Source organism: Trachinotus anak, unplaced genomic scaffold (genome assembly GCF_046630095.1).
Source record: "Trachinotus anak isolate AG129_WGS33_773 ecotype Australia unplaced genomic scaffold, CSIRO_AGI_Tana_v1 ptg000028l, whole genome shotgun sequence".
NCBI lineage: Eukaryota > Metazoa > Chordata > Actinopteri > Carangiformes > Carangidae > Trachinotus > Trachinotus anak.
The window spans coordinates 5,792,856-5,818,518 of NW_027273879.1; the positions used below are offsets into that span (position 1 = coordinate 5,792,856).

The 25,663-nt window shown below is 39.5% G+C and overlaps 1 protein-coding gene across 12 annotated transcripts in view; it reads left to right on the forward strand.

Annotated features, from left to right (window-relative positions):
• The window catches only part of dab2ipb (DAB2 interacting protein b), a 145,791-nt gene that overhangs the window by 47,061 nt on the left and 73,067 nt on the right, over positions 1-25,663 (forward strand). For 7 of the 12 annotated variants that reach the window (XM_071466879.1, XM_071466881.1, XM_071466880.1 and 4 more), the window contains one exon: positions 20,656-20,777. In XM_071466879.1, the coding sequence (XP_071322980.1) occupies positions 20,656-20,777 (122 nt within the window). Of the gene's footprint in view, positions 1-7,528; positions 8,236-20,655; positions 20,778-25,663 lie in introns of those variants that run through there. The other 5 variants (XM_071466877.1, XM_071466886.1, XM_071466888.1 and 2 more) reach the window with 3 other exon arrangements.

Consider the following 25,663-nt stretch of genomic DNA (forward strand, 5'->3'; position numbering starts at 1 on the left):
TATTGTTACCAAATGCGGTTCGACCAGCTATTAAATCCAAGGGTTCACTTGCCATTGTGAATGTTTAATGGGTGAGTTAAATAAACACAAAAGATTATAATCATATGTGTGTTGTTAGCGTAAGCACATCATGTTTGTCTACACTTTACAGATGAAAATCAGGTCACATTTTATGACCAATTAATGCAGAAAACCAGGCTCTTATACTTTCTTGCCAGTATACTTTGCTGGTGACAAGCAGTAGACATGAGAGTTTGTTTGTGTGTTCATCTACGGTACAGTGACTGTACATGATGGTGCATGGGTGCATATGCCATCTGTGCCTTTGTTGCACATTTGATATTACATTTGAAAACAACATTGCCAGGTCTTTCTGTGCTCAAGTGGTCACTTCATTAGCGAGACCTCTCTTATCTCTTCTACCTTCTCTCACTCCTTATTTGTGCTCTTTATTCCTTTAATCATGGCAAAAAAGAGTTCACCCCCTCTCCGCCTCCTCCAGCTTGCATATCTGTTTGTCTCTGGCCAGCAGTGTCACACAGACTCCTCTGTTCTCTCTCAGTCTCTAGTCCTTCATAATGAGTTCTGCTTGGGACGAAGCATTCTGCAATTTGGCCTTTACTCTGGGGCCAAGAGGGAGTAGGAAGAATGAATAAGAGGAGGAAGAAAAGACAGCATGGATAGATGGCACCAGTCTGTCATTATAGCAGCAGGAGAACTGAAGTACGGCCAAACTTTGTGTTCAGACAGAAATTAGTTTTGTGTTTATGAACTTTGATGACTCAATCAAGACATGAGTGTTGTTGCTGTCTTGAAAAGTAACCCACACTGGACCGACAGATATCAGTTACTATCCAACATACACATTTTGACATGGATATCTTACTGTACATACTGTACATAGATAATACTATAAATCAGTGTCATCAGTCCATCAATCCATCACTCCACTGTAATTCTTCATTTCCTCGTTGGATGTGATTCAACTGGAATGTTTTCCCACTTTCATAGTGAACATTGAGCTGTTATAGTTTGTATATAGAATATAGCATGGAGTTTCACAATTCATGTAAAAAAATTACCTTTCAAGTACGACTGATAACAGTGGCAAATTGCAGTTGGTGATTGATTCTCAGCTGCTCAAGTGATGAAAATGTGGAGTTTATGGTGAATTTAAGCATCTTAGTTCCCTCAGTTCCCCTGTTTGTTCCCCTTGTTCCCTCTTGTAAGTCAGACACTGCAGTAGATTGTGTTGATAATTTCTTTATTGTGCATATATTCATTGGCAAGCAATTTTTCTTTTTTTTAAGATATTAGGTTCATATTTATTTAGATGGAACAAGCAATGACACACTAACCTTTAAGTGGTTCATTCAAAAAATGAAGAGTAATTAAGGGTAATTAAGGGACATGGAGAGAGGCACAGAGAGGTGGTTTTGACCTTATAGTACAGTCAGTGAAAGAATGAGTGTTCGCCTATGTATTATTCAGGCAATACCCTTTTATCCTGGTGTGTCTGTTGTTTCCATCTAACTCTGCCTAAATCCTCTTATAATACTCTATGATGTCATCAGGATTCAATTTTTCTCCCTTCTCCCACTTCCCATTCTCAGACAGACAAACATATTGAGTATTGAATGTCTCAGCTTGTTAGGATATGTGAGAGCAGGGAATAAACGTGTGCATTTCTGCAGTTTTTATACTTTTTTTTAACTGTACCTCAGAAGAATGAGACAATGCTGACTGGTTATATATTGTATAAGGTCATCAGTTCCATGGTAAATTTCTTAAAAAATCAATTCTGGTTAGTCATTGCATTTAAATGTAAACACTTTCATCTACTTGAAAATTATATAACAAAACGAAGCATGGATTCTTACAAATGGATCAGAATTGTGTAAAATCCAAAAGCATGCATGTTTGTACAATTTTTTCAATCTAGTATGCTGTTTTTTTGTGGAACTGCCATTTTATTTTGGGTAACTTTGGGCATGTGTCTAATTCTCTATGTTAATTGATGTCACTCTGTTAGCTAGAGATGTTACACTGGCTTTGATCTTCATATGTGCATCCCTTTAATCCAGTCAAATGCACCACTTTCCTTGAGATGAAAACATTCGCTGGAGAGCAGACATGCTCCTCTTTTATCTGTCATTAGAGAGGGGTCATCGATTTCTGTGTCTATCTTACTGCCCTCTCTCCTTTTGTGGATTAGATCAGATTACGAGGCGATTGGACAGTACTAAGACATTGTAGTGGAGTGGGCAGTTAGCCAGTCTGGTATATCAAAGTGGACCACAGTAGCACATCTGCTAATTTATCTATTTTCTGACTTTCTTACTGTGTTTGTACATAACCAGTCACAACAAGAAAGCTGCTTTGGATTAAACATTGTGCAGTAGTTGTAAACATGATTTTGATTTTATCAGGATTTTCTGTTTGTCCTACATTGCTGTGTGACATGATTTAGTAATTACAGATTCTGCTGTGTGCTCATCCAGTTCCCACAGTGAGGTTTATGTGTCTGTGTTTGTTAAAACCATCCAACAGCTTCAGGACAGTTTGAAATAATATGACCAAGTGCTGTTACCATCAGCTGTACTTTACCATGTGTACCAGTAGGAGTCAGTATTGGTACAGTTTTGATCTGCTATTTATCCCAGTCTGAGTCCACAGGCTGTACTATGTGTAAATCTGTTTTCCTGTAATTGTAATGATCTAATGACTCAGGTACATTATAAATAGTTTGATTAGTTTTAGCTCTAGATACAAAAAGAGCAATTAGTTGAACAACAATAAAAAATAATCTGCAGCTATTTTGATAATTGATTAAACGTGCCTAACATTCCTGTCATTTGTATGGATATACTGCTTTTCTTACTTGATAGTAAATTGACATCGTATGATATCAGACTGCTCGTCGGACAAAACAAGACATTTTATAACATTGCCTTGGATTTTAAGAAATTGTCATGGGCCTTTGAATTTGTTTTCAGACAGGTAAAGTGATTGATTAATCGAGAAAATAATCTGCAGATGAATCAATAATGAAAATAATTGTTAGTTGTAGCCCTGTCTGTATATCCCCATGTATCAAATAGTTAACCTTTATCAGCAGTGAGAGAGAGAAGCAGACTGCTCTCTCTGTTCTCTGTCTGACATCTTTAAGAGTTCGTTGCTGTTTACTCCAAAGCAGCAGTGACTTTATTATGTTTATTAAAGTCAAGTTGTCTTTTACAGGGTAAACTATTATCTGCCCAAGGAGATTCAAGGAGCAGTAGCTATCAATTTTGGCTTATCCCCTGCTCGTAATCCATACTAATATGTTTTGTCAGTTCCAGACGAACAGGTTTTGCCCAGGCTCTCAATCCTTGAATCTTTATGGTTTCTTATCACATGCTGGTCTGCTCTGTTATTTCAGAGCAGTCTAATCCCAGTAACTCCCTCTGAGGTGTTTTGCTCTAATGGCAGGCTATATATCAGGTATAAAAGCAAGTATGTGCCTCTTTCTTTGTGAGATCCACCATCCACATAGAGACAATAGAATTAGCTGTGTTAAGAATCAATACATGTCTCTTTGTCTTCTTGTTTGCTCTGAAAGTGGAATTAGCTCCATTTTCCCCTCAGCTGGATACTGCACCAGCATTTCAAAGAAATGTGTTAGAGCTTAACAGTTTCAGTGACTTTACAGATCTTGGGACCTTTTCATCCACAGCGATATATCTGCTGTTCTCACAAGGCCTTTTGCTGTGCTGTTTCACTTTTAATCTGAGTGTCTATGTTTAGACATGTACTTATGTGCATAAATGATGTTGAAATAGTGAAATTGGAGCAATACTGAGCATGTTAAAGGTATATATAGAAGGTATATTATGTCTTGTCTATAACCCTCAGTATAACCATATAACCAATCCAATTAGTACATGTTAAACTCTGTTAAGATAGAACCTTAGATACAAACTACTGAGATATGAATACAATTTGGAAAGTACTGAAGTATTTCTTCACCGCAACTTGGTCTAACTTTCTCTTTTGTTTCTCTCTTGCTGCCATGTGTACCTGACCCTTCTTTCTGTTGGTCTCTTCAACAGGTAAGACATTTTTACTTTTACTGAATGTGATTGTTGATTTGGCAGGTAGTCCTTTAACACCCTCAATCTCCTAAGTTTCTGAAAAAAGAATGATATTATATTTAAGTAACATAGACACACGGCCTAATATGCTGCAATACACCCTAGCATCAGGCCCCCTGGAGTCCTGGGTGTTTTGTTCATACATAGAAAAGAAGGGCTATGCATGAGTTAATCTGCAATGTCCTGCCATGTTTGGCTCCTGTTTGATGGCTCTGTAACCAGTGCACTTAATGGTCTGTGCTGATCATTATAGTCAACTAAATGTATTCATCAGGATAGATTGATATTTAAGTCATTAGTGTGTCTGCAACTGCCCGCGGGACTTTGTTGTTACCAAACTTTTTTCCAGTCAGCTCTCATGAATTATCAGTTCAGTATTCTGACTGACTGGAAAGTGGGCTCTTAAATACCTGTGGAAATGCCTGGTTTTAAAGTAATGTTGTGTGTAAAGACACTTGCAAATTGGTACACTTAAGTATCCATGCAGAAGTAAAAATACAAAATAGCATCATGTTGGACCAAAACGATGAAGCTGCCAATATTCAAATTTCTTTCAAAACAAAAAGACTAAAATCAACAACGTGTTAGTCTTTCCTTCAGTATTGTCTGTCAGCCCCAAACCCATTGGTAAATCTTGGAAAATGGGTTGCAGTCATATGAATTAATGTTTAAAAAAGGCTAAAAGGCTAAGACTAATTTACTTTAACAGTTGGCCACTGTAGTTTGTAGCAAACATTACTTAAATGGAGGTAAATAGTGCAATTGTTGGAGACTATTTTCACTGGCAGCTTAATAAACATTTAGTGGCCTAGTATCAGAGTATCAGCATTTATGGCAGCAGGACAATGCCTATGGGATTGAGTCAAAAGCAGAAAATACTTTTTATTCCATCATTTGACTGTTGGTTTTGGTCTTTTTATGGGACTATAAGAAAATATAGAATATTACATCATTATAACCAGTTGTAACAACAGTCATATGGATATTAGCCAAAAGGCTAATGAGCTTTAAAATTCTGATGTTTGTTTTTCCCTGTTTAGGATCAAACAGCAGTGATTTGATTGCTTTATAAGTACCCAGATCTCTAACTTTATCACAGTCTCATAAGTACACCTCAACATTAGTTTTTCACCTGTACAGTATTTTCCTGTAATGTAGCAAGTTTTCAACATTACTGACCAATTCTGAGAATCAGTTATGATGCATCTCTGGGTCCTATCCCACACTGTAAGAGTTAACCACTGGCGTTCACATTAAATTAGAAGGCTCTGGTTTACTTTACCTTATTGGCCCCTTCACTGCTCACTGGTGTCGTTGTCATGAAGCAATGGGAGGCCAGCAGACAGACATGAACTCTGCATGACCCTGATTCTTTGGTCTGCCTGTCTATAGACTCCTGAACTATCTAAAAAGAGCTCATTGTAGATAGCTATTCCCACAGTGACTATCATCCAGGCGAGGACAAATCAGTCTGCTTTGTAATTAAAAAAGGTGTGGGGCCTCACATGTGTCTCGTCTGTGTGAATAATACTCACTGTTAGCCACATGAGTTCAATTGTAACTTTAATTTGTGTCTGTTTATGTAACATTACAGGCTACGTCTTTAAACGCAGGCTCACTGTGTGTATATCACTGGTTTCTCCATGAGAGTGAGGAAACATGTTAATAGTGTCTTCAGGGTGTTTCATGAACTCAGCAGCAGCAGTGTGAAGCCTGGAGGACTTAAGATTCCCTCTGCTAACTGGCACGAGGCTCTGATTTGCTCTGGAGTCATGTGTGCCTACTAATGGTCCTACTAAATACTCTCTGTGGTACCAGGGGGACATTCAAGCCTATGTTAAAGACATACAGACATGTGCAAACACTGCTGCATTCTTTCATTGGGAGTTTATGAGCTTGGATAATGACAAAAACTCCACAGAGCGTGTAGCGTTATGGCCCCCACTGCTCTCACTAGCAACAGGCGGTATAACAGTGAACAATTGAGCAGCCAGAGAGGGAAGGAAATGTAATGCAGAAGAAGAGTATGAGAGAGCTGGAGAGGAAGACTCACAACAGAATTCATTCATCCTAGTTCTTCTTTTGTGTTTCTCAAATAAAACTTTGTGACCACCAATGAAAATGTAGTCACTATTTTTAGTAACTCAATCATTTATTATTGAAAGAAACAAGGTCCACTTCCTGTAAGGTTAAGCTACATCTCAGGGCCTTCGTCAATGCATAGAGTTGGGATTTAATCGCTATTATCTGCATTCGTTTTAATTCAGTTACATTTTTTAAGTGTAGACACATACTGTCATTAATGGCTGTTAGAGTGGTTAACTACTGGGATAATATAGCTCTGGTTCTGAAGGGTCCCTCCTCAGACTAGCACACTGAGAAAACAAAGACTTGGGACATGGATTGAAGTCAGACAGGATCACTTGACTGCCATTTGAAACACTACAAAACTTTAATCACAATTTCTGATTATTTGCTCAGCATTAATTAATAAAATCATACTCAGGTTTTGACTAATTGGATGACAAAGTGATACAAAGTCAACCATGAGTTTTACTTTGGGATGAAGCCACACGACAAACAGAAAAAGCATGTGGAGCTGGCTGAGTGCCTTATTCTGAAATTTCAGAGGAGTGTGATTGGCAGCAACATCTGCTTCTGTATTATGAAAAATGATTTCCTCAGATGTTGCATGCCTGCATAAATTTAACTTTTTATCATAAAAAAACATGAGAAATCAAGAATGGCATTCTTGGTAATGGTATGATACTTGCAGTATTAATATTCAAATCATTCTCAACAATGTGTGGATTTTATCAGATTACTTTTAAATAATCCATTTGTTTTGTCACACATCAGGATTTTTTTGTTAGGTGTGAAAAAGCTGACATTGCTTACCCCCAGTGTGGCAACATATGTGCATCTCTGCAATTGTGCATGCGTTTCATTGTGTCTAGTTGTGGACTATGGTCCATCTGCCTGACCCTCTCCTTCAGAGCACACTCTGATTGGCTCTCTGTCACTCTTAACAGCCTCTTTACATCTGCTTCTGATAGGCTGTCACTCCCTGCCATGCCTTCCCTGCCTAGGGAGCCAAATTAAAGTGGTTAAGTTGTAAAACCTGGATCGTGATTGAGACTCTGACTGGATCAGGAGTCACCAGCAGCGGGGGCGGTGGTGACATTTTTAAAAGTCAGACTTGTTTACTGCACCAGATGCTGTCTTATCTGTGAGACAGAATACTTTTGATGGAGGCAAGTAAAACACTCTGTTATCTGATAGCTGTCTTGTTAACTCCATTCCACTGAAGCCTTTATCTGTGCATGTTTTCTGTGTAGCCCAAACTTTGCTCCTGTTGTTCTCAACTACATAGCACACTCTCTGTCTCCCTGTTACACACACTCAACCAGAGTCAAAGGAGTTTAGGATAGTGGTTCTGGATGTATATGACTGTGTTACAAGAGATTCATTTGGTGCTGTATGAAACAAAGGGGCTCTCTTTCTGTCTGTATAAAATTCCTTTAGTGCACTCTGGCACTGGCAACAGGAACAGCTTTCCTGTCATTCAGGATACACACTCACAGTATTCCGGACATCATGCCTCTGGGATCTCGCTGTGGGAAACTTTGAGGGGGAGTGTACGAAGGTGGAGCAAAAGACTGAGCTTGTAGGACAGGACATTAGTTCAAGTATTGAACAGAAGTGGATGTTTTTTGCTTTGATCTCCTCTTTCTCCAGTGGGAAGTTGTTTCAAAATGCAGTGGATTTGATCCTGACACAATCCATGTGGATTTAAACTTAAGTAGATGTGAGTGTCTGCGAGAAGGACTCTTTAGTGAAGTTTGCGATAAACAGAGCAGCAATCTATGAGAACTTTGCCGGGAGTTTATCTACACTGACACCAGATTCAAGAGGACTTGTTTTCAGTGCTGCTGAGATATCTTGTTATTGGTGGTCTTCAGAGTGGGGACTAGCACCATGGCTGGGGTCATTAGGAAGGGATCTGGGAGACCCTCATACTACTACAGATTCCTGGGCAAGTCCCGACTGCAGCGTCAGCGAAGCCGGTCCCGCAGCCGCACCAGACCGTCTGCCAGCAGGGGTAATAAATACTTGTACTGCTAAAAAAGTTCATTATTCAGCAGAATTAGCCTTGTTTACCCCACAAGATACATGTCCAGTATACTGCATTATATTGTTTCTAACATGTGTTGCAGCTGCAGCAGAAGAGACAGTCACTGTAGCTCAGTAACAGACCAATAATCATGTTGATATTGTGTCTGTTTCTGATTCTGATTAGTAAGCTCATATTTGTCTTGATGATTGGGTTTTAAAAAGGTGTTTTGTAAAAGCAAGCTGCCATTGAGAAGAGCCAGTTCCTCTTTCTAAACTTTTTTATTTGTCATATGAGAACTACTTATATAGTAACATTATCTTTAGAACTCATGGCAACACTCCACTGTTGTTGATGTGTTGTTGCTTGGGTGTATGTTCATGGGAAGCAGAGTGAGATGACAGTTTGGCGTCACTATTCACAAGGTGATGCTGCTCTCAAATCACACCACTAACACTTGACAGTTCACAGCTCGGTGTTAACTTGCCGGGTTCCACCCTGTTTAGGTGCTTTGCTTGTGAATATTTTTGTACTTAGCAGCCAAGAAATGCTCTAAGTCAGTTAGTTCATTTTCTACACAGCATAACTACTTTTTTTGTTACTCCATGTCCTCCAGTGCTCTGTTGTTCACTTTGCTGTTTTCTGCCGCGCAGTATGGCTGCACTTTCTGCTGGAGGCAGTGTGTGAACTGCAAGGTTATAGTGATAAGTCTTCCCCCTGGGCTTAGCTCAAGTTACTTGAATTGAGAGAAAAGGAGTAGCTATGAAATCTTAAGCATATTGATTTTTTATTTTTTTTCCCAAGTGAACTGTTGTAACTTACCAAGCAAGATATTAGGTAGATTGCATATCTGTTGCTCTCACTGTGGATATGATGTAAACTTTAAAGAGACAAACTGTTTAGGCAGAAAAACATCAATCCCACTTTATCTGAAACTGAAATCTTGCCTGTATCATTTTTTTTAATCATTATTATTTTTGAATTACTATTAAGTAACTAGCAATGTTAGTAAATGTAGTTGTTCCCTATAGTCAGAGACAGACAAAACCAGTGGAAGTGCTTGACTTAGTGTAGTTTCCTGGTTTGTCTGGCTTTACTTTGCTTCTCTAGCTGATGAAAGAGATGCTTTGAAGTTTCTCCTCTGTATCATTCAGTTCTCAAAAGACCACACACACATACACACACCTACCCACACCTACACACTCACACACACGCATTTCACGCAAACACACTCTGCCTTGATCTATGTGGCTAAGTGCAAGCTCCCCTCACAAAAACTTTTGCACACTACACATTAACACAGTGATGCGCAGACAGTACAGGGAGGTCACTCCTACATGAAGCAGAAGACATCTAGCAACTCTCAAGAGCAATGCACTCCTTGATGTTCGTAGTAGATAGGAATGAAATTGTAAAAGAAGTTGTTGCTGTGCTTTGTATTATGAGCCTAAACTGGTAACTGTGTGTCATTGTGTATCAGTGCATTGTAGAGAACATAATGCATATGAATTGGCAGAATAGATCTCATAACCAAGTGTATTTGAAAGGGGTCACTCATAGTGATAAATCCATTAAGTATTATCACATGACTGAAGATTTTCATACTGCAGCATCTTACAGTTCATTGTTTGACTGGCTTCTCTCTCACTGTTCTCACCAGCCTTGTGTCTGGCAGCAGCAAGAAGTTTTGTTCAGCATAAAAGCTGTAAAAACACACAGACAAGGTTAGGGACTAGCAAGTGAACATAGTGGAGCATTTAGGAAATCATGTATTTACATTCATGTTGGCCAAAAGTATGTTAGTGTAAATTTCACAACTTGTTTCTGCTGCCACTAAGTGGCTAAAACATTAGATATTATTGGTGACAGGTCTTTGCCATGCACATACACTAATGTAAGAAGCCAATTAGAAACCCAGTTACTCATGAATGTGGCCAAATAAACTGGTTTTTACCAAGGGAAATTAAGATTAATCCCACTTAACCCAGGTTTCCTGTTAACATGACACTGGTGAAATCAAGTTATTGTTGAAAGCAGACAGAAACCCCAGTTTGCTTTTAAACACACTGGATGTTTCATATGGGGCAGTGCTGCTTTATGGCCACATAATTTTTGCAGGATTTTGATTTGTATTTAATTCTGTGGATTGGCCAAAGACAAACACTCTCATTTGGTGTCTCCAAATTCTCAGTGTGTACATCAATATTGTTATATTAAATTAGATGCACAGAGATAGAAGATTTAATTAGTATTCTCCATTCCTGTTTTTTTCATGTATGTTTTCTCTCACTCATTGAAACAAGATTTGTCAGGAGAAATAAACAGTTTCATGTGCCTGGAGCTACAGTAGTAGACGTGATTTGTTGTGTAAATGTGTCTTGTTGGAGAGACCCAGCAGCACAGTATAATAAGGGTACTTTTGTTCACAGCCAAGAACCGATCTGTGAGTTTATCTTGAGGAAGTTGCTGTTGCCCCTCTTGGGTATACACTGTCACTGGGACAGATCAGGTGGCAGTTGCATGAGCTCATGTGTTATTGTTTTCTCAGCATTTGTGTGGCACATGTCTGTGCGTCATTATCAGTGTGTGGAAAATCTTCTATCAGTTCAGTTCACCCTCACATCAGTCCGATTCTGTTTCCTTCTTTCGTCGGTGTTGGTGACATTTACACAAAAAATTACTGCTTATCTCAAAGAGAGACGAGCAAAGAGGGAGAGAGCGGTAATGTCTGATCTGACTTGTTTTGCTGATGTGTTTTGAAACGCCTGATGCAATCAAACTCTTTGTTCTGAATTGGCCTGTGCCTGGAATATTGTCATTTTTCAGAACAGAATTCATCATCTGCCTCTCTTCTATCTACATTGGAAGAGCCTTTGTATGACACACAACATATTTCAATTGTAAAGGATGTTCCAAGGAAAAGTTATTTTAACTCTACATTTGTAAACTTTTCTATCTCCTCGGAGGGAGACATTTTAGTGGAAAAATTAGGTCTCTGAAAAAGTTTCTTTTTTATATTTCTTGCCTCATGTTGGGCAGATTACTTGCTTGGCTGAGTTTAGCTGTCATCATGCTTGCCATCATATGTTTTTGCATATTAGATAGACGGCCCTGAGGAGTGTTTATGCAAAGTTTGTGTTTTTCTCTCCTCCAGGTAAATCATCCCAACCTGCTGGTTATTCCTTGGCAGAAATCATCCATTGATCTTCATCTATTCTTAATGACCCGTATTTTTACTTAAAAAACATGCCAAACATCATCTAAACACCAGCTGGCAAGTGTGTTACAAAAATGTAAACACACATGCTCATCTCATTGTCCTTCAAGATTACATTAATTCCCTTTCCTCTAAGATAACCCAACCAAAACCTAACCACAGTTTTAACTTTCCTAACCCTTATTCTAAACTGAAATCTATTTTTATTCTTGCAAATGAATCTCAAAGGAATAGTTTGACATTCTGGGAAATAAGCTTTCTCACTGAGTGCACAGTTATTGGCCTTAAGAGGGGTTATGTACGGGACTATTTCTTGACAGAGCCAGGCTAGCTGTTTCCTTCTGCCTCCAGTCTGGATGCTAAGCTAAGCTAACTGTCTGTGGCTTTAACTTCATATTGAACAGACAGATATTAGTGTGTCATTGCACTTCTCATCTTATACTTGGAAAGAGGGTGAATAAGTGCATTTCCAAAACTATTCATTCAAAGGTCCAATAATTAGAGTAATAAAACACTAAATAAAATGAAATGTTGGAGGCTGGCAACCACAGCTGGTGAGACACATCAGGTCCAGTCTAAGTCTTTGTTTTGCTCATTGTCACATGCAGTCTCTCAAAGGGCTTTATGGGTCTACATCAACAATGGTTACAGTCTTTTAAAACAAGGAAGAACTACACAAAACAAAAGAGCTAAATTACAGGAAAAGGAAGGAAAAACTGGAAGAAACTTAAAGAGAGGAAGTTGATCTGTAACAGTAATAGTCCAACAGCATGATTACATTAAGTCTAATTTAGATGTAAAACATTTCCACAGAACTAAGAAAGTAATAACTGAAAAAAGAGGATGTTTCAAACATTTTCTAACCTTTAAATAGAAACAACTGTGGGAAACCAAGAAATATCACAACAGTAAACCAAAGATCTCCTCCCAGCAGCTTGTAAAACGGCATTTGAACTACTCAATAACAACTCAATAATGCATTACCACTGACAGGTACTGCACGTAATCATATTCTCAATGGGTCATTACCAAGAAACACTTGATCTGAGCTGCTGCATCATGCTTTTTGTCAGGCTGTTTATGATGTAGCCAGATTTTCCCCCCTCTCTCTCTTTCTCTCTCTGTGTGTGTGTGTGTGTGTGTTGATGGGAAGTGAGGATAGAATTCAGGCAGATAGATGGGAAATACAGGCAGAAGAACACAGACAAACATAATGACTCAGTTTACCGACACTTACGCCTAAACACAGGAAGGCTGGAAACAAGTCTGAATTAATCATTTGTGTCTCAAAGTGTTGATCTAGTTAAGATATTAATATGATGGAGAGAAAAAGAGAGATCAAGTTCAGACTGTAACTTCATAGCCAACTTCACTTTTCCTGTTTTCTCTAAAGCAGATTAGCCCTTTGATCTGTTTTCGCAGTTTGTGCCTGAGCATCCTCTCTGAGATTAAGGTTGTGTTTTAGTAAAACAAACGCTTGACTAATCAACATAGACAACCTCATTCTTTGATCAGTTTCACTTAATTTTTTGCATTTACAATCAGGCCAGGAGACAGATGAGTATGTGAGATAAAACAATAGGAATGAACAATGGAAATGAAAATGGAGTAAAAGTATTTTCCCTTTACTTTGTCTGCTCCGTGTTACAGGATGAAAAGTGAAAACTGTAATCAGTTTGCCTTTGAGAGCATACAATGGGAAACAGAGACATGAGACAGAGGGCAGAGACGGTTGATATAGCAATCAAGCAGTGAAGTGAAACCACCAGAACTCTCCACATCGTCTCAGTGTTTAACCCGGGATTACTTTCTGATCTTAGTCTCATTTCTGGAGCCTGTGTCCTTGTCTACCCCCTTTCCCCTCAGCCTGGTGAATCACTGAGATGGGCCAGATGACGCAGTGCTTCTGAGTACCAAAAGGAGTCCAATAACAGGGGGACAGGTGCTGGCTAATGCCCCTTAATCCATAGATATCCACTCAGATTACAAGTCAGAGTCAGGGAACAGTTTTGGAGAAATAGCTGTAGAACTATAGAAGAACATTGCCATTGCTCACCCTAAATACAGCCTGTTGATGTAGAACATACAGTATGTGCAGGTAAGCATTGTCATTTTCACACGCACTTATAGGTGCATACGAACTATAAGAGTTCACAGGTATGGAGAATTAATAATGTTGTCATTATACAGTATCTCAGAAATGCATTTGGTTTGTTAAACTGTTGTCACCCTTGTCTGACCCAAAAGAATAATTGGGAAAAAGAATGCACTACTTTCAGAACTATTAAAATATTTCAAAGCAGTCAGGCCAAACTGATGTTAGAATACATTTTAAGAAATACATCCACAGGAGTTCCTAACCCATCAACTGTCATGCAGAGATGATAAGCACAACTTCATCTTTGCCAATAGAGTGAGCCTGTCACTTTCATTGTCATTGCTCTACTGTCATTTGGAAGTGTTATACACTGACACCAAGTCTGCATGTTGTGTTTGCCTGCTTCATATCTGTGTGTCTGCAAGTGGATATAGTTGAAGTTAGCATGCATCATCTCAGGAATGTTGCTGCTGTTTCGCCGTCTGCACAAACACAAACTTCCTCTTTCTGCACCCTACTCTTCTCCTCCTCTTCCTCTTCCACCCCTCTCCTCTAGCTTCCCTTAACACACTGCAGACAAAGGAATGCATGTGCCAAACTAAGCATGAAAGCAGAGTCCCTCTCTCTGGATAGGACTTGAACATGGTTGAATATAGAATTATTGTGTTGGTGGAAAAAATCCAGCTTAAGTCAGCTGTGGGATGCAGTGCTGCTTGATGATTCCTATATTTATACTTTTATACTTTATTGGATGACTGTGTTCACCCAATTCTAGCATAAATTCAATTTGTGATCTTTGTACCATCAACCCTAAATCACCTTAGGTTAGCCAAAAGTTAAGTGACTGTTGACTGTGTCTGCACCAGAGCTTGTTGTGGGATGAAATGATTCTCTTTTACTACCTAACGCCTGCCAAGTCGCTCCAAGGAGACAGAGCAGCACCTCTTTATCACCCCATCATCTCTGCACTGAGTAAATACCACTTCTCAGGGGTCAAAAGTCCAGCGCAGTCCTCACAGTTCAGTGTTAACACATTATAGTCTCTGTGTACACAGACATGGAAACACACTCTCTCCACTCTCTGTCACACAACAACACAAATGTTAAGCTTAACCATAAAGCTTGACCATTTAAATCTGTGCATGTATGACAGTATGTGTCTGTGTGGGCCTCCACTGTCACCTCCATTAAATGGGTCTTTGTCCCGCTGGCAGTCTGATAGACCACTAATAAGACTTAAAAAAAAAAGATTCTTCATTAATTCACATTTGATATTCCAGAGACAGACAGGGCTTTATTGCAGCACTATCAGTGAGTCAAAACAAGTTCTAGTTGTCTTGCACTTGAGGGGAAAACAGAAATGTCATGTATTTGTGATGTAGGGAGGATGAGAGGCGTGGTGGACTGAGAGAAGATAGTCCTCCAGGTAGAGAGAACACAGTAAACAGGGGCTGACAGCCTGTGATTTTTTTCTGTACATTTTACCAGCTGGCAAAGAGTGTATGTGTGTTTGATCTTTCCTCTGCTTTTTCCCTTCTGTCAAAACACAAGAACTCTGCATTCTCTGTGGAGGCTATTTTTCAGCCCTGAGGGTATAGAGTTCTTGAAATACTGACACGGGCTTCTCTAGATAACAGGGTCCTACTCGGTCTCTGTTCATTAGATGATGAGCAAGGTTGGATTATTATTCTGACTTGTTCAAATACACACTTTAAAGCAACTATTATCACTACAGTGGATCAAACGACTACATGTATGTTTCAGCTCAGTGTTTTGGTTTGACGGGCCTAGGCATTACTGTTTGGGTTGATTGTCTCCACTCTCATAGTGCCGTTTTTGGTCACAACAGGCAGCTCTTTGAAAAAAAAAGAGCTGCCTGCGAAAAAGCTCCAAAGAAACTTGTCACCATCAAAACAAGTAGGAGCGAAAATGAGTGAATATTGGACTTTCTCCAGACAGCCAGAAACAGTTCTCCTAAGAAATGATAATGTCGCTTTGTATATGCTGAATGTGTAAATAAGCAACTATGCAGTTTGTCTTTTCAAGCTAAAAATGTGATTGTGTTGTTTCCGCTGCCTCCAAGCGGCCAAAAAAATGTCATGCTAGTCCACTAATTGACAGTTGGTGGAGGTGATGTGTGCGTTGTGAAGAAGAAGACTGCTAGCTACCAAACATGAATGCTAATAATGCAGGTGTCAAATTATTCAACAAATGAGATGCAGATATTTTACGAGGAAGTATATTTTTAAAAGGCATCAAGAGTAGACACTATGTCTTTTAGTGATGGTGAATTGAAATGTAGCTTTACTTTGTTGAGAAAACCCCATGGGACTAGGGACTATTAACTAGCAGATAATGTGCTATTTTTGCCTATTGCAAATCTATTGTGTGTGCTTGTCTACATCAGCTTGTAATGTTGCATGTTGGAGCCAGTCTGTAAGCAACATTCACTGCACGGGAACAGCAGTAACAATGTATATATACAGTATATGTATTTGTACATGTAGTAGATGACACATCTTTTCAGTGGTGAAGAGGAAAAACACAAAAATCAACCATCAACCAGTCAGCAGAATGATCACTAATGTAACACCAACAGTGCAGCGTGTAGATACTGAATGTTCTGTTCAAGCCACTATCATTTGTAGGCACATTAAAATACTCTGTGCAACAAAACTCGCTTCTAACAACCTTTGTGAATTATCTCTGCTGTCACGGAGCTGTTTAGCACAGCCAGCTCCTCAAACGATGATAGATCATAAAGCGCACCATTCTAGGCAGAAGAACAATGTGTGTTTGGAAAGCTAACTGTTGGTATTATTTGTATTATTACAATTATATTTATATCTTCAATTTGGCATAACCACACCAAAAATAAGTTGTTATGCAAAAGGTTTTTCCTGTTTTCCTCTTTGATGATTCACCTGATGCTAACAGTTGCCTGTCTGTCTTCTAACAGTTTTTGTGACACATAACCACCTGCCTGGCTGGCATGCTGTTTCTGTGCTCACCTCCTGCATGAATCAGTTATACTATATTCATCCTGTTTGTCTTGCCTGAACAGCAATTGGCAAAATGTTTGAGAATATTGAATATCTTTCAAAAGTAGGAGAAGCTTTGAACCTTTCCTCCCCAACCCTGGTCAACAGCTGGATATTTGCAAACTGGAATATCCTGTGCTGGTGAGGTCTGAGAGGAAGGGAAGGTTAGCTGGCACTGGTCACTGGATGGAGTACGCCTGGTTGGGAAACTAAAGGAAATATGCGTTCTGACCTATATTACTGAATGTTAATGGAAGGAAAGACAGAAGGAAGGAAGACAGCCTTAGACAGATGTGAAAATGACAATTTATGGTTTTACAAGTTACGAAATTCAAATATTTCTTCTCCTGGTTGTCTAGCAAAATCACAGTGCTGACAAGGCTTCCCATAAAACTACAGCATGTGGCTTTTACACTTTAGTTAAACTAATGAGAGACAATGCATTAATTACAGACCTTAAGAGACGCTGGTTGGTGTATTTTAACCCTGCTTCTTTATTCTAAGCTACACTAATCAACTACTACGTAAAGCTTAATACCTGTGTACAGATGTGAGAGTGGTTTCAACCTTCTCATGTAACACTCAGCAAGATGGTGAATATTTTAACATGAGGTCAATCCTTTAAGATTGAGTATTGTTGTTTAATCTTCATGTACATTCACTCCCAGGCAGCACTGCTTCTGCCTCTGTTGGCCAAACCAGGACACACATACACTCCTGTGCACATACAAAATGCAATTAACTATCATCTAGTCTACAGTATGCAACTTCAGGCCCCCCCGGACTCTCACTGGCACTTCCAGGGTCCCATTAACCAACTGTGAGGAGGCCTGGAGGAGTGTGCAATGAAGACAGAGAGAGATTGCTGTATTTGTGTGTAGATGGTGATGAGTGATGGAGAGACGGTGGTATGAGGTTTTAGGGAATGTGTAAGATTAGAGGACAAAAAGAAAACGGGTGCAATGAAAAAGTAATGAGAGAAGAAATTTGATTTGACGTAGGTGATGAAGATGTGATGATACAGTAAAAAAAATCCAGAGACAGGTTTGAAGAGAATATTATGCAGAGAGCACACAGAGGGAAGAAATGGATTGGTGAAGGAGAACAAGAATGAGAAGAGGAGTGGATTACAGGGAACAGATTGAAAATAATGTCAAAATAATACCATACAAAGACATCTCACCTTATGACATAACAGCTGTGGACCCTCTGACTCTTTGATTGACCTTACAAGAAGAGCCTTCAATGGTCCCACATACATGCTCATACACCTACAGATACCAAAATAATCTTAGACAACAGCTGTTAAACAGACTGCTGAAAATGAGAAGTGTTAACAATCTCAGACCAGCCACCACTTGTTGTACAGAACAGCTCTTTGATGACTGACTGATTCAGGTTTGAATTTGTGTTTTAATTTAAGTTTTATTGAGTGCGAGCGTCTGCTTACTGCTGCTGTCGGTTAGGGGGCTGAAGTCAGACGCATTAGTTATAGCAAGGGGAAATTTTCCATGCATTTGTAGGGAAACATGTACACACAGATGGTGAAAACATGTGGAAGCATGCAATGCAGTTTCACACAGCAATTAGTTCACAACTAAACGATGTGTGTTTGTGTGAGTGTGAGCTTTGCTGTGAGCGCTTGTTGCAGCCAGCTGTGTGCAAGTGGGGAAATTTCCGTTAAGACATTAAGGAGACTGGAGGGGTAAAGCAAATGAGGTTGGGCACAGAAATAATTTGTGACAAGAAACAGAAATTCAGACAGCTGACTTATCAGTGCTATTTCTTCATGAATGATTTTCAGATTTAAAAGGATTAAATACACTTGTCATGGCAGCAGATATTTCAATGCCCACGCATTTGTTTGTCACAACAAAGAAGGGACAGGCATTTTGAGTTTTTAAATATGTATTTGAGTTTTTTAATTTGGAATGTACCATTTTTTTTAAACATTGTACAATGATAATAGATTGAATTTGCCCACTTCCCCACAGCATTCATGTCCTACCATCAGTTAGAATCATATTGCAACTTTAGAATTTGTCGAGGGCCCTTTTTAAAATTTTGTCCAGAGCTGCCATTGAGACAACTGACATTACACAGATGAAGAGTCAGATTTTGGAAAAACTCCACTCTACAGTCATAGTGTTGCCAAATCCTGACAAACAGCAGTCATGTATTACTGGGCACCGATGATCCCATTCAGGCTTTTGCATAAGACAGCCTGTTGTGTTGAAACTCAAGAGATGCTGCATACCAAACTGGATGGAATTCGCAATGAAATAAAATGGACACACTACTAATACATTATATACTACAGTGTAGTGTGTGTTTGCGTGTGTGAGGTTGATTTGCTTTATAATGCAGTTTCATCCTGATTAGAGTCACGCTGGCACACATACTTAACATTAATCTCATTAGTTTCCAATGTTGCAGACATTCAGAGATCTCATCTAAATGATCTAACATGGCTGCAGTGATGCAATGATGGTTTCACAGATTCACAAAGGCCTGTAGATGGTGCCATGATTACGTCGGCATATTTGGCCTAATTAGACACATTTTCCTTCTTTTTAGTCTCTGTTCAGTGTGTATTCCAAATTAAAAATCTGTTGGTTTAACTTGGACTTTAATTGTGAGCTGTAAACTGCTGCTCTACTGTGAAATGTTGTCTTGTACTTAAAGTTGCAATGTCCATACAGATCATAGTAGCCTAAACAACTTTCAATTTATCATGTGGGGTTAGATTAGCTCACCCACTGCTTACCATACTGATATTCTGCTCTGTACCTATGAGCTTGCAGTCAGCAGTGATGGCTATCTGAAATCTGTGGGGACTTGCATGCTCAGCAACACTCACATTCCTCCCGGACATGTCCAGATTTGCTGCTTCCACACATATGCACGGTCTTTGACTTCAGAGCTCTTTCACATCTCTCTTATGCTGGGCTGTACTGTCTACGCAGGTTCAGAGAAACAATTAGATAGACACACATGCAAGATAAAAAGATAACTGATACAGATATGTTCGGTAAACACAGGGAAAAGATGGGAAAATCAGCAAATGAAACCCTGAGATGGGCTAATTGATATATTCATGGAGTAACGAGCTATAAGATACAATCCTGTGTTAACTTCTTTAAATCAAATCAAATGTAAGTTTTAGAAATGAATGAAAGATGTGGCCACAAACACTTTTTTTTATTCTCATGAAACTTTTGCCTTTGATCTGTCGTGAACAAACAGATGTTGAAAGCTTTGAACATCTTAACCTAAGGTTTGAGTTTATCACGTTTAAATGAAAAAAATTCACCTATATTAGAACTGTCACTGGCAGCAAAAATGTCTGGAGTCTGAAATTGGACCCATTTCACGCTAGTCTGAGTCCAGGCCTGTTTGACACCCCAAACTCCACTCCCTTATTTCCAACACATTATCAGTGCCAAAGCTCGACCTTAGGTTCAGCGTTGTAGCTCAGTTTGAAGATCTGTCCTGTGTTTGTGTGAGTCTCTTCAGACCATGTAGAGGTAGTAGTGAATTGGGAATTTTAAAGAGATAACACATCATTGGATAATCACACAGGATGTGCACCAATCTGGAACAATGTCCAGTTATTTCACTAGTTAAAGGAATAGTTTGAAATTTTGTTATATAGACCGAATTGGAGATGCTAAATAGTTAGCTTTGTTTGTTGTTCCTCCTTTAAATATGAAGCATGAGCTAGCATCTAATTAGCTTATCTTAGCATAAAGACTGAAACCAGTCAGCATAGTCCTGTCCAAACCTCAGAAATAAGCCTTCTGCTCTAAATTAACACTTTGTATGGATTAAACAAATGAGATACAGCTGTTTCCCTTAGCTTCCTGTCTTTACACTGAGCCAGTCGTCTCCTAACTTCATCTCCATAGTTAATGGACAGAGAGTAGGAGTGGTATTGATCTTCTCATCTAACTCTTGACTCTAACTGTTGAAAATGTTGATCAACTCTTTAACATATTTTTTTTCACAATGTAAAGACAAAGTGCACTATCTAAAGATCTCTGTGTTTGCAGAGTCTCCTCCGGAGAGGACAGGACGCCGACGAAGCGTACCGGGCAGCTCCTCAGACAAGACCGCACCCACCATGGAGGCTGCGTCCACTGCTGCCACACCTTTCAGAGTCACCGTGAGTACTGTGAGTGTGTTTTTATGTACCATCTCTGTCCTCTGTGTTTGTTTTACTCTCTGGCTTTCTCTCTGCCTCCACCTCAGTTTGCCTTAGGAGCCTCTGAGTTATAGATCAGTGCCTACAGCAGCCTGGTCTGGTGTCCAGATGGACCCATGCCAATCTGAAACTCATTTACTCAAATATTGGAATTGGACCTTTGATGTTGGGCGTCAGCATATCATGAATCTACACATCTTGAGTTTATTCAACACACTATCCCCCACTGACTTTTTACATCCTGTGTGATTATTCATTGCATTTCACACTGAATAATATACACATGCTTCAAGTTAGCTAACACACGCTCACTTCCACACCTGTGCACACACAAAACTGTCACTCGCTCACTTCTAAGCACTGTCTTTTCCTCCATAACAGTCCTTTATCTGTCATCTTACTCTAATTCAAATTCAGCATGTTTTCTGCCATGTATAATTCAGTAGATAAACAGCCAGTTAATGAAGCAAAAAATTTCACGATGAGTCATCAATTTAAAGATAATTAGCAATTAGCAGTGCATATTTCCGTTAATAAATAATGAGTGGGGAGATGATGACCCAGAGGTGAACTGTAAACAGTAGATATTAGGCCAGCAGGGCCATGAGCTCAGTCTCTCATAAACAATCCTCCAGCTTCATGTAAACTTTCAGCCTTTGTGATGGCTTAGCAGGTACACTAAGAGAAGCGTTCCTGAAAATAGAAATGATGTACTTATTTCTTTCAATCCCTCCTTTTTGATTCCTTTTTTTATCACCACCAGAATTCAAAGTTATTCTAAAAGATAGTGCTCACTTGCTACATCAGTCAAACTTGGATGTCTCCAAGGCTTAGTAAAAGCCAGTAAATGAAAAACACAATTAGGCTAGACCCACCGTTGTTGGACCACCAGCAGAGAATAAAGTGTTTCATGCACTGAAACAGTTTTAACTTTATTTGTGGAGTCACACATATAAAATTACCACAGCTTCATGAACAGGAGATTGCTGAATCTCATCTGTTAGTATAAGAAAGGGGAAGTGTTGTTTCTGGGGGAATAGTTACGTGTCTGACTGAATGCATACCTTTGTTAGCTCATTTTCTATCTTTCTGACTGATTTTTCAGATTTTAAATTCTTTTTTTATATAGAATTTAGTAAACTGAATAGTTTTTATATGCCCAGGAATGAATGACCAGATGTAGAGAGAAAGATGTAAAAAAGAAAAGAAGGACCAAGAGCTTCTAGGAGACTGGAAGGGTCAGGCGGAAGGGCTAAATATTGATTAAGTGTCTCTTAAGCAGCTCCTTGTACTCTCCAGGGAGGAGAGAGAAGAGGAGCACTGCAGCAAAGTCATCCTGTCTCCATCACGTGACCACTTAACTAACTTCTGTGGGTTTATTGCTAAGCAGCAGTGTGTTCTTGCACAAAGAAAGCTTCCCCAGACAGAGTTTGACCCTCTCCTGCACTTTTCCTTGTACTGCCCCCTTCTGGCCTTTAATGGTAGCACAGAAAGCTAAGTCAAGTGAACTAGTTTCCCCATCTCAACTTTTTCATCAACTTCTGCAGGATACAAACTAGTAAACAAGTAAGATTTGACCAAAATGTTGTTGATATTTATCTTAAATTGTTTAATAAATGTGTAATGACAACAGTATGATTTTGCACATTGATCAAATTCTGATCAAACAGATACATGGACAATATAGAGAAACACAACAGATATAGTATGTAGATAGATGGACAGAGGAGTAGGATACAGGCATGATGGCACACAGAAATGTTGGAATGAAAACATGAAGACAAATCGGCAGGCGGTCATATTCTTGTCCTTCTCTTCTGCATCTCCCACTTTGAGCAATGACAAACCACCCCTCACTTTTCTCCCTCCAGTGAAAAGAGTTGCGGTGACATCTAAAGTACCCCTCCTAGGCCTTGAGCTAAATCTGTCAAAATGTTTTTCTCTCATGTTCTTTGCAGACTGGGTTTGTTGTCTGCACACACAAATGGATTCCACGTGCGCACACACATGCACGTGCATAAGCACATCCTTCAGTGCTTCTCAAAAACAATTTCTCACCATTTCAGGGATGGACAAAACTACAATCTCTCCAAAGCCTAATCTTCCACAACCAATTCAGAAATAGCAGAAGATTGCATACATTAAATATAAAAGTTAAAACTTAGTAGTTTCTTTTATTCAGTGCTTGTTTAAAGAGCTGACAAACAAACCTTATCTAAGTCTGTCACGTCCATGTCCTGCTGATTGCTCTAGCTGGCTGGATTGATTCTCAACTGTGGCTTAGCTCCTTGTCCAATCTCTCCCTCACTACATTCTCCCTACCTCCCCTCTTCTCTCAGATAATAGCAGGGATCTAATTGGACAGGTATGTCTCTTGTTTTCATCAGGTGGAGCTAGAGAAGGACAAGAGAGATTGATATGGAAGCAGGGAACACCCTGCTGATGGTCCAGGCACTGATTCTATCAGCCCCCATTAAGGAAGCCTGGAATCGCGAAGCCAAGGGAATAGAATTAACTTGTTGTAAGCATTTGCTTTAATTTCATGGAAAAAAAAGAAAACAACAACAGCGATAAAACTGAGCTGTCCTCTCAGTGCTGATTTAATGGGCTTGGACAGGCTAAGATTACAATCAAGTATGCAAGCCTATTATGCACTGTTACACATACACACACAGGGACATGCACAAAAGTAACATCTGCACTGTAAACAAGGCACATAGTAAATATGGACAAACACATTCTTTCCACAGCCATCAAATTCCCCTCAGAGCGAGTACAATACGCCGGGACTGGAGGGTTGGTGACAACCAGGCTTTCCTCCCCTTCGAGGATGCATGTTGAATCAGATTATTTCTTTCCCTCCTTCTCCTAATTAGCTGTCAACCGTAGAAATGTGGAATAATTATAGAGCTTATTGAAATTCACACTAACATGTGACACTGTAATGCCCCTGTCAGGTTGCACTGGCTTTAATAGCCTTATCATGTTTCTGTGTATAAGTAGGTGTTTGCAAAATGAAACATAAAGGGTCAGAGAATTCAGCAAAACCAGTTGATGGAGGACCAAAAACAGCTTTGTGATGTCAGAAATTAATTAACGGGGGGATCTCAGCATTATTTACATCCTGTTTTCATTTTCTTTAATACACTGATATTCATAGGTATTGTTCAGTCAAGTGTCACTGGGGAATTCCCATGAGTCAATTTACACATTTCTTCACCACACAATAGGACAATGACCTGATGTATGACATCTCTTTAGGTTTTCATTGTGTATGTTGGAGCCACTGGTCATGTTGCTTTAAGAACTGATCACATACAGCAAGACATAATGGGAAGAGGTCAAGCTTCACACATCAGTTCCTTGATATGTAACGACTGATGTCATGTGGAAACAACATCTCCTAAGACAAGGACTGATCAGAAGATAAACCACAGGGAGGGAGACACTTAATTCTACTCTGTTTGACCATCTTTTCTTTCAGCTGTAGCTTGATTCTCTCTGCAGCTGGTGCTGTGCTCTGCTGAGCCCTGATCCTCCGGCAACCTTGTCACTCATTTGCTGCACTTTTCTCCTTACTTTCCTTCTCATTTAGTTTCATTCTATTGCTTTTTCTAGCAACTCATGCTCTGCCACCTCCACATTGTGCTCCACTTTTTTCCATTTATCCCGCTCCTTTAGCACATCCCACCCTGGCAGAACTCACTATCATTTTCTCAATTTTTGGTCTCACCTCTATTTCTGTCCTCTGTTTTTCACCGTTTCTCTCCTTTTCTCTACACGTCTCCCCCTCTTTATGTCTCCCCGCATATTTTTTCCTCTTGCTCTCTCAGTCATCCTGTATGAGTAAGTGCTGAAGGCAAATTAAATGGCAACATTTTTGCAGTGCTCCAAGTATGTCATGCCTCCCTTGGGGTTTAATCTGGTGTTAATATAGGCATCAGTCATCCTTATTGACTGATTTTAAGTAGGAGAAAAGGCTGTTCATATCTGCTGACCTTCACCCTGTCCAATAGCTCTGCAAGAGCTCTGACAGACAGAATTAGTTCGAGAGTAGTGTTTTTAACGTCACATTGCTGTCCACATGCACTTAAGAGCTTGAAGGGAGAAGAAGGAATACATAATATTCTGATTTCTTAGGTTTATCCCACTCTTCAGAGTCCATGCATCAGGGGAAGGAGAAGTAAACACAGAACCAGCAGCCACTAATCAATCCACCTTGCCTACAGGGACAGGTTTCTGTGGATGGGAAAAAAAAGAAGCATTTTAATTTGTTAGTTGTGAATATGCCAACAGCAGCAGGCACACACACTCTCTGGGGTGTACGGGGAAGAGCCATGGAATCACTATGATTTGGAACGGTTGTGAATGATGATATTGGAAATGACAAAAGGAGTGTGTCAGTGTTTGTGCATATATGTGGGTGTTATTGATTTTCTACTTCATCACCATCTTTGCCACTTGTGATGTTGTTGAAGGAGATAATATGAAGGTCATGCTTAATGCAGTCCAAGGAACAATAACTTGTCATTGTTCAGAATGGCGCCTATTCTAATTTCACCATATGCCCACACACTCAAATACACAATATATGAATATACGAATTATGCATTTATATGGGTAATACTAAGAGAGGGAGTGAGAGTTTGATTCAGAAAGCAGCAGTGTTGAGAGCCTCAGATGTCTTGCTCAGTAGCAGTGGTGACTCAGCCTTGCTCATTTAGCTAATAGCCCCTGACGACAGGTAGCAATAGTAATCCATTTCCTTCCCACTTGTCTGTACTGTAGGCTTACATATACCATGTCATCATGTTGGCTAAGAGTTACTAACATAACTACAAAATCTGATCATTCTG